The 17,598-nt window shown below is 41.7% G+C and overlaps 1 protein-coding gene across 4 annotated transcripts in view; it reads right to left on the reverse strand.

Annotated features, from left to right (window-relative positions):
• The window catches only part of MAP2K5 (mitogen-activated protein kinase kinase 5), a 161,391-nt gene that overhangs the window by 60,780 nt on the left and 83,013 nt on the right, over positions 1–17,598 (reverse strand). For 3 of the 4 annotated variants that reach the window (XM_070953371.1, XM_070953372.1, XM_070953373.1), the window contains exon 17: positions 4,027–4,056. The exons of the other annotated variant lie outside the window; for it this stretch is intronic. In XM_070953371.1, the coding sequence (XP_070809472.1) occupies positions 4,027–4,056 (30 nt within the window). The remainder of the gene's footprint in view (positions 1–4,026; positions 4,057–17,598) is intronic. 4 annotated transcript variants of the gene reach the window in all.

Consider the following 17,598-nt stretch of genomic DNA (forward strand, 5'->3'; position numbering starts at 1 on the left):
TGGATCCAGTGTGTAGCATTTGTGAATGAGAGCTACACACCAGACAGCTGCCAGTTTAAACAGAACCACCCAACAGCAGCAAATTGAGACTAAGCATGGATTGATCTACTAAATCTTCAAGCCCGGAGAAGTATCAGCGAATTTGTTCCATTTAAAAAGAAAAAAGTATTTCTAAACACAAGGAAGAGATCAAATTGCTTCCTATTATTCAATAACCACAGCGGTGAGGCATCTGCATAATCTAACCCTGCATAAATTAGTATGGTTCATTTGCATAATAATAACAAGTTAATAGATGCTTAAAGAGCACAGACCAACACCGGTTTTAAATCAGAGATGCCTCCCGGCCCTTTGGCCTGTATCAACGGGGAGGTTAGGGAAAGTGACTGCCATTCACCCCGGGAATAGTCTGCTTCCTCTTCCTCTGCCGGGGCAGGAGAATTGCAACTTTGCAGTATTGCAACCGCCTGAAATGATAGATGCATTTATGCCCCCAATGAATACAACGAATGTTTTCATTAGGGTTAGGGACGGGCAAGGAATAAACATAACCACTTCCAGTAATTAAATTTTAATCTGTATATCACAGGATTTCTCATACTCTTAAGAACCACAATTATCCACGGACGGTTTGTGCATTCAAAGCCAGGAGCAAAAATGGGCAGCCCACCTCTAGGGAGGGGTCTAGGCCAACTCGACACGGGCAACTTGCCGCGGGGCAACTGGCCAAGGGAGAAGAGTTGCACTAATATCAAAGAAACGATGGAATAGAATCTTAAAGAAAGGATGAAAAAGGAAGGGGGGGGGAAATGATATGTTGAGTGACAAAAATTACAATACGGGTAGTCCTTGATTTACAGCCACAACTGAGCCCAATATCTTTGCTGTTAAGTGAAATGTTTGTTAAGTGAGTTTTGCCCCATTTTACGACCTTTCTTGCCATGGTTGTTAAGTGAATCGCTGCAGTTGGCGAGTTAGTAACCCGATTGTTATGTGAATCTGGCTTCCCCATGGACTGCAGAAAAAACAATGGCTACCAACCTGCCTTCCATGGAGGATCTGTATACTACACGAGTCAAAAAGAGGGCTGTGAAAATCTTTACAGACCCCTCGCATCCTGGACATAAATTGTTTCAACTCCTACCCTCAAAATGACCCTATAGAGCACTGCACCCCAGAACAACTAGACACAAGAACAGTTTTTTCCCCAACACCATCACTCTGCTAAACAAATATTTCCCTCAATACTGTCCAACTATTTACTAAGTCTGCATTACTATTAATCTTCTCATCGTTCCCACCACCCATCTCCTTCCACTTATGACTGTATGACTTTGTTGCTTGTATCCTTACAATTTATATTGATATTGTTTCCTGATTGCTTATTTGTTCCCTATGACTCTCATTAAGTGTTGTACCTTATGATTCTTGACGAATGTATCTTTTCTTTTATGTACACTGAGAGCATATGCACCAAAGACAAATTCCTCGTGTGTCTACTTGGCCAATAAAGAATTCTATTCTATTCTATTCTATTCTATTCTATTCTATTCTATTCTATTCTATTCTATTCTATTCTATTCTATTATTCTATTCTATTCTATTCTATTCTATTCTATTCTATTCTATTCTATTCTATTCACCTGTTCTGTATTCTTTTTCTAATTTCTGATTTCTGATTTCTAATTTCTAATTTCTAATTCTATTCTATTCTTCTTTGCTTGTGAGAAGGTCGCACAACCCGTTTTAGTTGTGATGGATATTATTGTAGAGAATAAAATCCGTAAAGATTCAGCTAAATAATAAAATCCCGCCTGGAGCTGGGACTCTCTTTGGCTCCCCTCTCCCCTCTGTGAGGAATATTCAAATATTCTGAATATTTGAAGAAATATGTGGTATCTTTTCATACGGAGTTCACGTGAATTGGTTTTTTCATTTAAAAGAGAGGGTGGTCAAGGAAAAAGTGGTTTGGAAGAATAAGGAAACTGCCCAATATGGAGTGGTAACTATCATTTAGGATTAATGGAGCTGCAAAAAATGAGCTTGGCCTATCTAGTGTTTTTCAAGCTTGGCAACTTTATGAGGTGCGGACTTCAACTCCCAGAATTCCCCAGCCAGCAACACTGGCTGGGGAATTCTGGGAATTGAAGTCTGCACCTTCTAAAGTTGCTAAGCTTGAAAAACACTGGCCTATACCATTAATGGTCACAGATGGCAGCTCCCATCTCTCTCTCTACAGGTAGTCCTCGACTTATAACCATAATGGAACTTGCTCATTACAGTCATAAGTCGTGACTATTGTAAAGCGGGCAATCCACCTGACCTACCTGAGTTTCCACCATCTTTTTGTGGCAGCCATTAAGCAAATGGCTGTGGATGTTAAGTGGACCCATAGCTCGCTGTTGGGTACTTTTGCCAAAAGCTAGAAGTAAACGTCAAAATGCTAGTTGTTGTCAGTTGCCTTGTAACTCATTATATTATTCCTTATGGGAAAAGTTTGCTTGGTACTCATCATTTTCGGTACTTATTACGCCTCCCGGAATCAATGTAACAATGAGTACCAAGGTACTACTGTAGTACCCTGTTTCCCCCAAAATAAGACATCTCCTGATAATAAGCCCAATTGGGCTTTTGAGCGCATGGCAATAAGGCCAAGCGCTTATTTCAGGGTTCAAAAAAATATAAGACAGGGTCTTATTTTTGGGGAAACACGGTAGTACAGGTAGTTCTTGACTTACAACAGTTCATTTAGTCACTGTTTGAAGTTACAACAGCACTGATCATGTGAGTTATATTTGGACGCTTGACAACTGATTCATATTTATGACGAGTGGAGTGTCCTGGGATCACGTGATCCCCTTTTGCGACATTCTGTCAAGCAAAGGCAATGGGGAATCCAGATTCACTTAATGACCGGGCGACTAACTTAACAACTGCAGTGATTCACTTAACAACTGTGGCAAGACAAGTTGTAAAATGGGGCAAAACTCATTTAACAAATTTCTCACTTAAGCAGCAGAAATTCTGGGCTCAATTGTGGTCGTAAGTCGAGGACTACCTGTATATTTTGAAAGGTCAAATCAGCCTGTTGCTAAAGGCCTACCGATCTACCACCATCACATCAATCCTTTTATGAAACATGACATTCCTGCATAATCAATGGTGGCTGAAGGCCCTAATCTCAAGGAGACCTTTGTGCAAAACAGCCTTTTTGCAACATCCAACCACTGCTGCCTGTCAATCCTGGTGCTGGTTTGATGGAGGGGTGCCTATAAGCAGAGACAAACTTCTTTTTTCAAGTAATTTTCAAGGCCAGCTCAACGAAAGGAAATATGCAAAATAAGTTCTTCTTTCTGAAAACCAACACAGACGTGGAAAAGAACGACAGGGAAGCTGTGGAGGCTCTGGGTGTAACCGGTGACCATGACTGGGATTAGTGGCCTCCATCCTCTTCCAACCAACCAACTCTTCCAACCAAAACAAACTCATGTAAAGAGTTTATATAAAGAAGTCTGTGATCGCAGTTACTTTCTCCTTTTTCTAAAAAAAATGAAATTCTACTTTAATATCTGTGGATTTCAAGTTCCAGAATCTTCCTAGTTCTTTAGAGCAGTGTTTCTCAACTTCATATGTGGACTTGAATTCCCAGCATGCTGGCTGGGGAATTCTGGGAGTTGAAGTCCACGTATCTTAAAAGTTCCCAAGGCCGAGAAATGCTGTTCTAAACACACCGGATTTTGACACACACATCACTTGCAGCCAGCGTGTTGATGGGTAAGGCAGAAAAGCAAATTTGCTCGGCTTCAAACTCACTATAAGCTCCGCTCCGGGAAACAGTCTAAAGGATAAAAAATAAATCTTGGACCTTAAAAGGAGAACAAAATCCATGGCGGTTTTGGACAACTCTGAAGTGATTGCTTTTTGATTTAATGGGGCAGATTTATATGAAGCAGGTGGAAAGACTGACACAATTGCTTGTTGCAACTTCATCCACAGGAATCAATGAGGCAGCAACGAACGTCTTACCTGAGGATAGGGGAACCTCCCGAGAGCAAGCTGGAAGACAAAAAATGGTCTAGTTAGAGAGATTTGCATTAGGGGATGAGCACAAGGAAGGGGGTTGAGAGGGGCTTATGATTCAGAATTGTTTTAAGGGCAAAAAGAGAGAGAGAGACAGAATAAAAAAAAACCCTTAACAGATAAGCAAAATGGCAATATTTTGAAAGGCTATCCATAAATGAGCAGCAGATCTGTTAACACATCTATTTGTCTGCCTGCCTGCCTGGCCAAATTCTCTGCTCGTAAACAAAATATGGGCCTTTTTCAATTCTGTGGCCTCTCTTTGCATTTCAGTTGCTAAGAGATTTGAGCCATTTGGACAAGAGCTGACGGTCGCAATGAGCACAGAGGAAGTGCCAAGGCTTTTGGACAGAGTCCATCCACCGTGGAAGCCAAGTCCTGCCTTTTGCTCTTGAAAGTCAGCATCCCAACGACCATGGCATTGTGCTCCCTCCAATCTCCGCTGGCTCTCCATTCAGCCCCACGGTGATGGATTCAAATCCTCACTTTGAGCTCAGGCGCTTGCTGGTCCTGCTTTTCGTTACTACGTTGATTTTGAGACAGAGGGACTCAAAGGTAACCGGCACCAAAAAGGGCACTTTCCTCCTCCTTGCCTTGCGTCCCATGGACCCAGGAAAATGGCACACAGGCGCAGAATTTCCATGACTAAGCAAAGTGCTTAGTTTTTTGCTCTTGTCATTAAGTGAGTCTGTGCATTTGTATAGTGAATTATGCGGTCATTAAGCAAATCTGGCTTCCCCCATTAACCTTGCTGGTCAGAAGCCAACTGAAAGACTGCAAGTGACGATCACATGACCCCGGGAGGCTGCAACCTGATTGACAAGCATCACGTGACTGTGGGGCTGCCATGGCGTAAGTCACTTTCTTCAGTGACATTGAGACATCGATCGCTAAAGAAATGGCTGTAAACCGAGGGCTACTTGTATCCATTCCTCAGCTTACAACAGTCCGTTTAGTGACCGTTCGAAGTTACAACGGCACTGAAAAAAGGGACACACAACCATTTTTCACATGACCCTTTCAGCCTCCCCAACTGGTTCATATTTATGACGGTTGCAGCGTCCCAGGGTCATGGGATCCCATTTTGCGACCTTCTGACAAGCAAAATCAATGGGGAAGCCAGGTTCACTTATGTTACTAACTTAACAATTACAGTGTTAACAACGGTGGCAAGAAAGATTCTAAAATGAGGCAAAACTCACTTAACGAATGTTTCGCCTTGCAACATAAAATTTGGGCTCAGTTGTGGTTGAAAGTTGAGGAGTCTCGGGTACAAAGGATGTTATGGACACGGCAGAGTCCTGGACTGCTTGCTCTTCTGCACAGAAGCTGCAACATTTCAGATCAACATTTAGGATGAAAATGGCCTTTTGAAATAATACTCAAATGAGTGCAGATGAAAATTTACGCAAATCACACTATTTTATGCAAATATATTCTGAGTGCAGAATTAGTTTTCTCAACATAGAAATTATTGCCATGGACAGCACACACCTTCTGGTGGCTATGTATTTTCAAAGACCAAGGCTTGAACAAGGCAACCCTAAAGATGCCAGCCATGGCGAGAACCTTTGTCTGACTGGGCTGTGCCAAGGGCTCTCCCCCCCCGCCCCAGTCCAAGATTGTCAAGGTAATCTGTAATCTCCCCGAAATAGCCTGCAGATATGTCACTGTACTAAATGTGTTTCAGATTTAATGAAGCTTTAATGTCCTTTTTAATTTTGCCTGTTTCTGTATCACCAGGGGTCGAGCAAGGCAATCAACACTCAAGAGGATGGTTTGGTTTAAAACTAGGAAAAACTCATTTGCTTATGAGTTGCACTGTATTTTCTTAATTAAATTTACTGAGTAAAATGGTTTTAAGTTCAGCCAACCAATGACCTCTGTATGTAGATTTAGATTTATAAATAGGCTAACAGCTAAAGCATGGAAGCCAAAAGATGGGGTGGGGGGGAGCTCTTACATAAAACAAATTAGGGCTTTGCATTGTTCCTGCATAACACGAGCAGTGTGGACTTCCACTGATTTATAATCCTCAAAAGGAAATTGAAAACAGAAAAGCACAGAAGAGAAGGCAATCAGAAAAGTCTTGATAGCACTTCATAAGTTTGAGAAGAGAGTCTTGTTTTCCGCCTTACCTCTGGAATCCTTCTGGCTCAGCCACTTAGCATATCTGTTCCCCAACCATTTTAATTTGTCTCTCTTTGCTCCAGAACATTTTTTAGAAAGCAGAGCTGCCTGCCACAGGCTGAGGTTGTAGGAAGAGACTGCTCTTTTGACAATTTGCAAGACAATGCAGAAAACAGACAGTGGCTGGACAATAACCTCATTTGACCGAATGACAAGCATCTCCTCAGCCTCACCTCTGAAAGTCCTTAGGGAAATACCCAAGTAGATGATGTTGGTAAATTCTAGAAAATGCAACCTCTGCCAGCAAGACATGACCAAGGACTCCAGACCAAACCACAGGCGATATAAAGAAACTGATAATTATAGCTCCAAGCCAAAACAAGGTAAGATCTGAGACAAAGGAGCCACTGAAGACATTTCTGTATCTCTGTGAGGTATCAAGGTATGTAACTCTTATGTCCTAAGTTCTCAACATGACCTCCACGGGCATCACTGTGCCCGAGACCTGTTTCTTGATAACCATCTCTGATTTTTCTACATTAAAAGATGCACATAGGTTTCAGGTTAAATTGGAAACCATTCTTACATCACAATCTAAGTATGGATACTTCATCCAAAATATGGGTTTATTCATGCATAGAATCTGTATTTTATTTACACAAATATAACAAATTTTAATAGCATGAACATACTACCATCTACAATTTCCATATAATTGTGTTGACTTTGGTCTTTGTACTTATTTTAGCTTCTTCAATAGTGATTCTTAGACCAGAACATGCTCTATGTATATAATTATTGATAATTAATTGATATTTTAGAAAGTTATAACCTAGGACCAACTAACAGAGTAAAGGAAGCAGCAGTCAAGAAATGTGCCACAGATTAGCACTGCTACTGAGTCCTTGGGAAAGATATTCAAATGCCATGATGTAACTGCATTAATGTAACTAGAACTCCTGGTGTCCTGGTTTCTAGCCTGTCACCTTAATGTAAACGTTGCATGTAGTTGGACAAGGGAGCGTGTGTGTTTGAAGCCAGCAGCAGCGTGAGAAAAAAAACTGGTCTAGGAGGAACAATTGTCTAATGCAGGCTTCCCTGCCTGGTGTCTTCCAGGTGCATTGGTTGCATAACTGAAAGCCATCTGAAGGGACTTTAGCTGGAACACGTTAGACAAAGGTGATCCAAAGCAAAGTTGCTAGAACTTTTAAGGAAACTTGATCTGGAGTTTTATAGGGAGCATTGCTTGTCCATTTCTGGTCTCTCGGGCAGGTCTCTTTAGTTCACTATCTGGGCTGGACTAAATGGGCCAACAGGTAGAATCCCCGTTTTTATTTCCCTAAAGTTGTCTGTCTGAGTTCAAATGCATTTATTCACAAAAATAATAATTATTAGGGTTTGAGCCTGATGCACTTTGCAATGCTGTTTTTAAGGACAATGGTGCCATAAAGCCTCCCCCACCCTCTACACCCCCAGATTACTCTGCGCGAGTTGCAAGTTTGGTTTTTTAATTTACAGTTATTCTGAAAAGCAGAGGATGGCTTTATTTAGTCACATTCCATGTTTCTCAGCATAACTGCAAATTGAAAATAAGCACTTACAATACTGCTTGTGATCGAGCTAAAGAAGTACTTTATAGTCTGAAATGTTCTAAAATTTGTTCTTAATTACTTTGTGCACATTTTACACAATTAAATTTCCATCTCAAGATTTTGCATTTAGATTGTGCACTGCCGTTAAACTCTCAATTTAGAGGAAAAAAGCGGCACGTTTGGAGCATCCAGACGCTGGAAAGTGGTTTTTTTTTCCCTGTCGCTCTTTAAAACCCAAACATAACAACTGGATTACCTGAAACCACGGCGTAGAGATTTCATTCCCAAGATCAATTTGTAGATTTCCAGATACAAGATTTAAAATCACCTTAACAGTCCCCCGACAAAAGCCCTGATAAATATTAAATACTGCAAAGGGAAGCCATGTCATTTCCCCTTTTTATCTCTACCAATTCCGCCGTCCCCTTATGGCACAATTTTAAAAAGAATCCGTGAGGATATAACTGCAATCTACCCACGTTTAAGTGCTCTGGAGGTTCAATTGGGAAGAGAGCAGCAGCAGCAGCAGAAGCCACCTTGAAATAGGGTTTCAATTAAAGGGGAAGGATTTACTAAACCCCCTCCAAATGGGGGAAAGGGTTACAAATTAATTTAATCTTCTGCCCCGAACTGCGCAGCTGCATTCCAAAGTGCCTGGCTTAAAAACAAAGCCCATCAGGAGGGAGGAAAGCTTCCATTTTTAATATTGCAAGACCTTCAATGGGTGACTTGTGGAATGGACCACACTTCCTGAGGGCTGGGGGACAGGGTGATGGAGACAGGTGAACAGCAGGGCTGCACCAAGACACCACACAGCAGGGAAAATGGGCTCACTTACCTTCCATTAAAAAGTCCTAATGTTTAGTCATTGATTTCAATCCTCTCAATATGTGAGGATCACCTGGGGAAGGGGGGGAGAGAGATCCCGCGTAGTGGATGATCAGATAAGAGGGGGCATAGCCTTTATCAACCCATTCAAGATTACAGGCGGTTCCAAGGCCACATGCTTTGTGTAAATATATTGCTATTCAACAGTTTGAAACAGGCTGTATTCTTTTTGTAACCTCCCAGAAGAATCGAAAATGCTGTTAACAATGACCTGATCTAGGATAAAAATCCCCCTTACAGCCCAAACATAAAAAAAAAGTTACTGTCTACCTAATAAGGATTATAGTCCATCCCTCATGGGACTAAGAATGAAATGTTAATCTCTTTCCCAATGATGTCCAAATTTGTCTAAGAGGCTTCAGGGTTGGGAAGAGGTGGCTGTAGAATCCCTACAATAATTAAAAGTCAGACGAGGGGTCGGCAACCTTAAAACACTCAAAGAGCCATTTGGACCCGTTTCCCACAGAAAAGAAAACACCGGGAGCCACAAAACTCTTCCTGTGCCTGACTATTTCTTCAGTGGCCACAAAACTAGCATATATAGGAGAATTAAAGATTCTGTTTTCTTCTGAAAAATTTCTTTTCTTGGATTTATCCATGATTGGTCAACTGGGAATCAAAAAGCTTAATAAATTGCACGTCGGTGGATGTCGCACATTGGCAGCTGTGACGCATATTTTGAGTGACAGGGAGCTGCAGCAGAGTGATGAAAGAGCCACATGTGGCTCCAGAGCCGTGGGTTGCTGACCCCTGACCCAGACCTTCCTGGATGGTTTCACTGTCCCAAACAGAAACTTCCATCTCCACTGGCCTGTCCCTGCCTCACAGGTGACAAAAAAGTCAAAACATATGATACTCAAAACATGCGTCTAAAAAAGGCAAGGTTTTGATTGTCGTTTTGGATCCCTGCTGCTACCCTGGTCCATTCTATTATTTTCAAGAAGAGACTGGACAGCCAAGTTCTCTGGAATGGTGTAGGTTGTAGGGTGTCCTGCTTGGGCAGGGGGTTGGACTAGAAGACCTCCAAGGTCCCTTCCAATCCTATTGTTCAATAGTCCCCCCCGCCCAATTTTCACATAATGGATACTCAGCTTTAATAGAGAATTCTTAATCTCAAATCATCTGTTAAAACTTTTTGTTGTATTAGTCAATTGGCACCTGTCAACTCATTTCTGTCTATTAAATTCCTCAAATACAATTTTTAAAAATTAAGACCATGCTCTAGTTATTAAAATAATTAATTAAAATTATGGCCATGTTTTTTATTTTAAAAAAGAAGTACCATTAAAAGGAAATATAATAGAAGAATAATAGAAGTATAATAGAAGAGCCTTGGTGGTGCAGCAGACTAAAGTGCTGTTAAGTAACACTTAGCTGCCAGCTACCTGCAATTACTGCGAGTTCAATTCTCACCAGGCTCAAGGTTGACTCAGCCTTCCATCCTTCTGAGGTAGGTAAAATGAGGACCCGGATTGTGGCAGCAATAAGCTGACTTTGTATAAAAAAGAACACCGCTTGGAGGGGCCGAAAGCCCTACTAAGCAGGTATATACAAAAGTATGAAGGCTATTGCTTAACGCATTGTAAGCCGCCCTGGGTCTCCGGAGAAGGGCGGCATATAAATTGAACCAATAAATAAATAAATAAATAAATAGGTTGGATTTTTTTATTATTGATTGGAGGTGGTTTTTTTTGTTAAAAGAGAGATTGGCATAATTGAAAAGTGTGGAAATTTGAAAGTTTCTCAAAATGATGTCAAAAAAGATGGTTGTCCCTGGGTTCAAGAAAACAATGGAAAGTAACAGATTCAAACAAACACAAAATTATTCATGGAGAGAAATCCAAACTTTATCTATAGGTAGTCTGACTGTAATTGAGCCCATAATTATAATTGTAAGTCACTGGGGTTAAGTGGATTACCACATGATCAGACCTGTTTTTGAGATTTTTTTTGGTAGCAATCATTAGCAAATGCCACAGCAGTTTTGCTAGAAACTGGAAGTCAATGTCGGAAACTGGCAAAACAAAACAAAAAACAAAAGAACAGGAAGGGAGACTCTGATTGATGGGCTAATGGCACAGATCCTGTGGAGCCCTCTTGGTTGGGTGTGCTGGCACTCGATGTGCTATCTGCCAGAGGGCTTGGACTGGATTTGTGCACCAAGAAATTTGGACTCCATGCCTCAAAGAGCTCCTTCCAACTCTACAATTCTAAAACACCCAGGGCAGGGATGTCCACAAGAGGTGGTCAAAAAAGTCAAGATGGTGTCTGCAACCAAAACTCTGCCTGGTGTTTGTGGATAACTCCACCTACGGTGCACATCAAAGCCAAGAGTTTGTGACTCCCACCGTTGTAACTCCCATCTTCACTTTTGGCCATATCCTGCGGACATCCCTGCCCAGAGGGTTTCCCACTTTCGTCCTATTTCACCTGCGTCAAATTTTAGAATGTTTCTCCTTGCACTCTGGACCTCACTCTAGGCAAGAGGTTTGGGCACTCCATGTCCCTCAGCCCCCTTTGAGGGCTGCCAGAGCCCACCACGATCATGCTGCTGATCTTGCCAAACAATCACCAATTTTTGGTGGCAGGCTTTCTTGTGTGTCATTTCCAAATAGGTAGGCCAGGTCTCTGAGTTAACTTTTTTTGAGTAAAACAGCATTATCAACACTTTTCCCTTCAAAAATCAAGGACTTCATTATTTCTCCAACTTGCCACCTGAAGTTCTTGAATACCTAATTTACAAAAAAAAAAAAAAAAAAAAAAAATGTAGCCCCAAAAATATTTGATGACCCCTCTGGCAAAAAACATCCTCAGAAATGTAACAATGGGATTATTACTACTATTATGAGATAAATTTTAAGCCAACAAATATAAATGTCCTATCAGGAAATTAGACTTACAAAACTGGATATTAACCAGGGGTGAAATCCAGAAGATTCTGACAGATTCCGATGAACCGGTAGCGGAAATTTTGAGCAGTTCAGAGAACCAGTAGCAGAAATTTTGACTAGTTCGGAGAACCGGCAAATACCATCTCTGGCTGGCCGCAGAGTTTGGTGGGAATGGAGATTTTGCAATATCCTTCTCCTGGAGTGGGGTGGGAAAGGAGATTTTGCAGTATCCTTCTCCTGCCACGCCCACAGAACCAGTAGTAAAAAAAATTGGATTTCACCACTGATGATAACCCTTTCTAATTAGGAACCTGATGTGGGATTAATGGAGAAGTCAGTCCCCGTCTCCGAAGTCATCAATGGGCGTATCTTATTTATTCTAGCTTTGAGGGGGGATGTCTAAAAAGAAAGAGCCCTGGATACTCCTCTCCCCCAGGGAGATCAGAGAATGGGCTGATTATCTTATTATCCCCTTTCTGCAAATCAAAATGCAGCAACACATTTGCCTGAGTATTAAAGCTTAAGAGTTTATGGATTTGTACCATTTAAGATTTAAGAGTTTATGGATTTGTACCATCTCTGTGTATCTTCCTTCCTTTGCTTTGTTGAAGTAATTACCTTATTTGTCTCCCTGGAACCCAACCTTTATATTGTTCCCTGGCAATGAAGACAAGAGAGAGATGGATGGTTTGAGGCCTCAACCTGGACCAACTTTACCTAAACTTTCCACTTTATTGCAGTTTAGTTCACAACGTTCCCCTAATACGTGTGGGGTTACTTCCCAGTGCACCAAGTGGATAAATCATGCTGGAATATTACTCCGGCTAAGTTCTTCAATGACTGGAGCATATGTGCTTCCGAGCCATTGAAGCAGAGCCCCATAAAATACAGTAATTACTAGAAGTTCTGGTCACTGGGTGATTGATAACACTCTGTGAGGCAACCTCTTCCTGCCGAGCTTTTCTGATGGGTCTCACCCGCCACGGAGGCAATTACTTATTCATGACCCAGCCTTGGGCACTGGACTCTGCTTTCCCTTCTGCCACCACTGAACCACCAAAAAAGCTGGACAACATCATATCCATTGTCACGTAGATGACCTTCATTTGGCAAAGTCAACCCAGAATAGCTGGTCTCTTCCTATCTCTCACAGGCTCACAAGCTCCATCGTTTACCAATCTAAAAAGCAGCCGTTTCCCCCAATACAGACCACAGGAATTGAAAGGGAATACCCCAATTCTCCCTATCTACTTCTTAGAACTTGGCTCTAAAGTAGTGTTTCTCAACCTTGGCCACTGGACGATGTGTGGACTTCAACTCCCAGAATTCCCCAGCCAGCTCTGCTGGCTGGGGAATTCTGGGAGTTGAAGTCCACACATCGTCCAGCGGCCAAGGTTGAGAAACACTGCTCTAAAGGGGTTTTTGTCCAGTTGTGTCTAATGTAATTTTCTATTCCGAGGTCTTCCTCTATGTCAGACCATTTCTCTAAGACTGACCAAAAAGGCCCTCTTCAGCTTTCCATCTGCATGTGGACCATAATCAAAGGCTCCCAAAGAAACCATGTTTTTATGGGTTTTCTCTAGCTCTTCTACTTAAAATTCACCAAAAGCTGAGCACTTCCCCAAAGAGTCAAAAGAGATAAGACCAGAGTTTTAAGTAACCAGCTTTTAAAAGTAAGCTCATTCTATGCCAGAATGCAGTTCCAGAGCGAGCAGAAACTTTCCCCCCTGGAGAAGAAGGGGCTGCAAAGGAACAAGATGAAGTCAGATATACATCCCTTGTCCAGGAAGCGAGCTGTCCTCCTTGTTGGTGTCAAATGGCATCACAAACCTGAACAATATTACGTGGGACAGGGATATTAGCTGTATGGAACTCTGTGCTAGCTAGCAGAATAATTCATATTTTTACAAGCTACATTCGCATCTCTCTTTTCTTTTGTACGTACAAAATAGTCCTCGGTTTACAACTATTCATATAGTGAACATTCAAGGTTACAATGGCACTGAAGAAAGTGACTTATGACCGTTTTTCACACTTATGACCATTGCAGGAGCCCCATGGTCATGTGATCAAAATTCAGACACTTGGCAACTGACTCATATTTATGTCAATTGCAGTATCCTAGGGGTTATGTGATCCACTTTTTACGACCTTCTGACAAAGTCAATGGGGAATCCAGATTCACTTCACAGCTGTGTTTCTAAGATAACAACTGCAGTGATTCACTTAACAGTATCAAGAAAAGTCATACAATGGGGCAGAATTCATTTCACAAATGTCTTGCCTTGCAACAGAAATTTTGGACTCAACTGAGGTCATTAAGTCGAAGGCTACCTGCCAGTGGCAACTTCCTCACACATCTCACTCCAAATGTTCTTAGTTTTTTTGAGTCAACATCCTTAACCTTTCTGCCCTTTAGTGGAACACAGATAACCCACTCATCCATCACAGCTCCAACCAAGGTATTCCTCAGTTTTAAATGCTAGTTTCTTATCAAGGCATTCTCCAGTTCTGACTGCTGAATTCTTCATAGATCAAGATGGCTCCATTAACTAGTTTCCATAAAGATGTGAGTTGGGAGAAGCTGGTTTTCATGCTTTTATTTATCAAGATAGTTTAATTCACACCCTCTTTCTGTTTGTCTCATCATTTTTAATTGCTATTCTTCATCACAACTGCTTCATGCTACTATTCTGCCATATTTTAATCGTTTTTTAAAAATATGTTAGCTGTATTGTTACACAGTCTTGGAATTCGGATCCAAAGAAGTGTTTTATTAATGTTATAAATAAAAAGCATATTGGGGCATATGTATAAAGCTGCTATCTATCCTGAATTAGGTGAAATATAACTCCTAAATAAGAATAAATGACATTATCCAGTTTGGAATAAAAATATAATCTTTTAACAACAATAAAAAGCATGCTATTTATATGCCACCTTTGTGCCAAATAAATGGCTGTCGGTGTTAATTTTATGGAAAAATATAGTCTGGTCAATGATGTGAGGCAGAGATTTCCAATCTTTCCAACTTTGCAGATTGGAGGGGGGGGCAGATGGTTTGGTGAGAGCAGCGGGCAACCACGTGAATGCGCAGATCCATTTGGAAACTCCTGGCATGTAGGAACTACCAGAGTAAAACTTTATTGAAAGATCCATTTAGGCACAGCAGAAGTCAAGGTTTTCCCACAAAACCCCCCATTGGTAAAACCCCATTTTCACCCCTGGGCCGCCCACAGTTCATTGCCCACCAATTACACTCAGTACTTTTGTTTTGGGAAAACGTTCTGTGCCGGCTGGTAGCTCTGAGAACCTGGCCTTGGTGGGTATCTCCTCTCTGGGGGAAGAAGGCTCTCATGCATTCCTTAGCCTCCCTCCACCCTAGGAATTCACCAAACCCCCCACCTGTTTCTGTTTGGCAAACTGTGGGCTGGAAGTTGATGCAGGCAACAAAGAAAGCCAGTCATCTTTGACAGGCTCAAAGCCTAGTAATGGGCCACAGCCTGGGGGTTGGGGAACCCCTGATGTAAGGGCTGTGATCCAATTTGATCCCCTTTTTTTGGATATCGTAATTCTGTTTCAACCAGTCTTTTCACCGTTTTATATGATATGGCTGATGCCTTCAAGGTATGGATACAAGATCAGCTAAAGTTGCAGGGTTGCTGTTGGGCAACCACACTTCCTGCCCTCCCTTCCCCTTCCCTTTCTGGGGGGGTCTCATGTACGTGTCGATCAGCTGGAACTGAGTTGAGAAGTGGGGACAAAATCCTGGTGAAGAGATGGAAAAGTACCTCCAAAGCAGCGTTTCTCAACCTTGGCAACTTGAACATGGGTGGACTCAGGGGTGAAATGCTCCTGGTTCGGACCGGATCGCCCAATCCGTTAGCGATGGTGGCGGGTGGTTCGGAGAACCGGTAGCAAAAATCCCTGCGCGCGCCCCCCCCATGCTCAGCTGAGCCGCGCGATCATCAGAGGCTTTTTTTTTACTTTTAAAAGCATTTTTTCTACAACCTTTTTGGCCGAAAAAATGCTTCTAAAAGTAAAAAAAAAAAAAAAAAAACCCTCTGATGATCGTGCAGTTCAGCTGGGATTGTCAGAAGCTTTTAAAAGCATTTTTTCTACAAATGCCTTTAAAAGCCTCTGGGATCCCAGCTGAGTTGCCTGATCGTCAGAGGCTTCTAAAAGCATTTTTTTCTGCAACCTCTTAAGATTGTAGAAAAAATGCTTTTAAAAATAATAATAATAAAAAAAGTTGGCCACGCCCACCCAGTCACATTTCCCGCCCCAAGACATGCCCACAGAACCGGTAGTAACAAATTTTAGATTTCACCCCTGGGTGGACTTCAACTCCCAGAATTCTGGGAATTGAAGCCCACACATCTCCTAGTTGGCAAAGTTGAGAAACGCTGTTTTCAGGGCTCCTGAAGTCACAGGAAGGAACGGCTTCCGAGCTATAAGGCATTTCATTTGAAAAGTATTTTTAAAGGCTGCCACATTTTTTTTTAGTCTGTCTCTTATAATAGAGTGATTTAAAGCCACCAAATCACTGATGGTTCCTTGGATAGTTGGTTATAAAAGGATGATTTTTATTAGTCTGGGGAAAGTTGAAAATGTGGTAGAGAAAACAGTTAAAGCAATTTAAAACAAATCATACCGTAACTACTGAAATGTGCCTAAATCCATCTAATGCGTTCAATTAACAACTACTTGAAATCTTTAGACTAAGAATGAGGAAATAATGCTACTTTAAATGGGATTAGTTAATACTGACCTCCCTATCTTTCAGAAACAGATGCAGAGTTAGAGTTGAGCAGCGCATGATTAAGGTTTACAGGAGCGGAACCAAAAGGGTTACTAGTCATGTCACCTGGTCTAGTAATACAACAATTCTAGGCCACTCTAGAGTTGTGGGCATCAACTCTACGCCATTTCTGAGATGCAAAACCCTGCCTGCTTCTGTTGGGATGCCAGTCAATCACCAAATTTGACTGTTGAAAATGTAAGAGATGACCAGGCTGAGCCAGAGGGAAGGGTCAAACGTGTGATCACTCATGAGTCCCTGCGCACCCAGAAGGGATCTAAGTCCAGTCTAGCTTGAATGCCTTTCTTATCTCCCGCTAATTTCCCTGGACCATTAGTAGTTCAGATTCTTGTAGAGTTGCAATAAATCTTTATACTCATTAGAACTGCCTGAATCTTCTGATTTCCCTGGCGCTTGACAGAAAATGCTGAAGAAAACCACACTAAGACTACAACTCTTCAGGATCGTAGCCACATCTTTGAAGATGAGTGAGGTCACAAAAGACGGCTTCTGGTTTATCAACCTGAGCCTGAACGCAGGGGCAAAGAAATGAATAAAACAATGCCATGGCTGGATTTCAGAGGAATGGCAAATACATCCCAAAGAGTTGTGACAAGAAGCTGTTGGGGCTATTATAGCACAGAGATAAAAATACCAGTCCCAGCACAATATTACAGGATTCATAACCAGGTCCCCAAAGAGGATACATCTTGTTCTCATTTTTCTTCTTCTTTCATAATCTCTTTTAATAGAACCAGAAAAAAGGAAACTCATTGCCCCTTATATTTGTTGTATTTTTCTTTCAAGAAGTACATTTCAAGACAGAATGCTGATCATTAGTAGACTTGATATCCAAAATGAAAGAGGGTAAGGTTCAAATGCTCTTCAGCATCTTCAGAGATGTTTCAGAAGAAGGCATGGAAGGGATGCCCATAAAATCTACGACTGACACACAGCCGGGGAAGGAGGGAGGGAGGGAGGGAGGGAGGGAAGGGAGCCAACATCTCAAAAGAAAGGCTTGGGGTTCAAAAGGTATTGATAGACTTGAACATTGGGCCCTATCCAACGGAATACTCTTCAGTAGTGAGAAATTTAAGGTTCTGCATTTAGGCAGATAAAACCAGATGCGGAGTTATGGAATAGGTGGTAGCTGGCTTGGAGGTTGCACTCATGAGAAATATCTGTGTGTCTTGGTGGATGCAGATGAAGTGTTAGC

This window comes from Pituophis catenifer, unplaced genomic scaffold (genome assembly GCF_029215685.1).
Source record: "Pituophis catenifer annectens isolate HBS135680 unplaced genomic scaffold, rPitCat1.0.hap2 SCAF_14, whole genome shotgun sequence".
Classification (NCBI taxonomy): Eukaryota; Metazoa; Chordata; class Lepidosauria; order Squamata; family Colubridae; genus Pituophis; species Pituophis catenifer.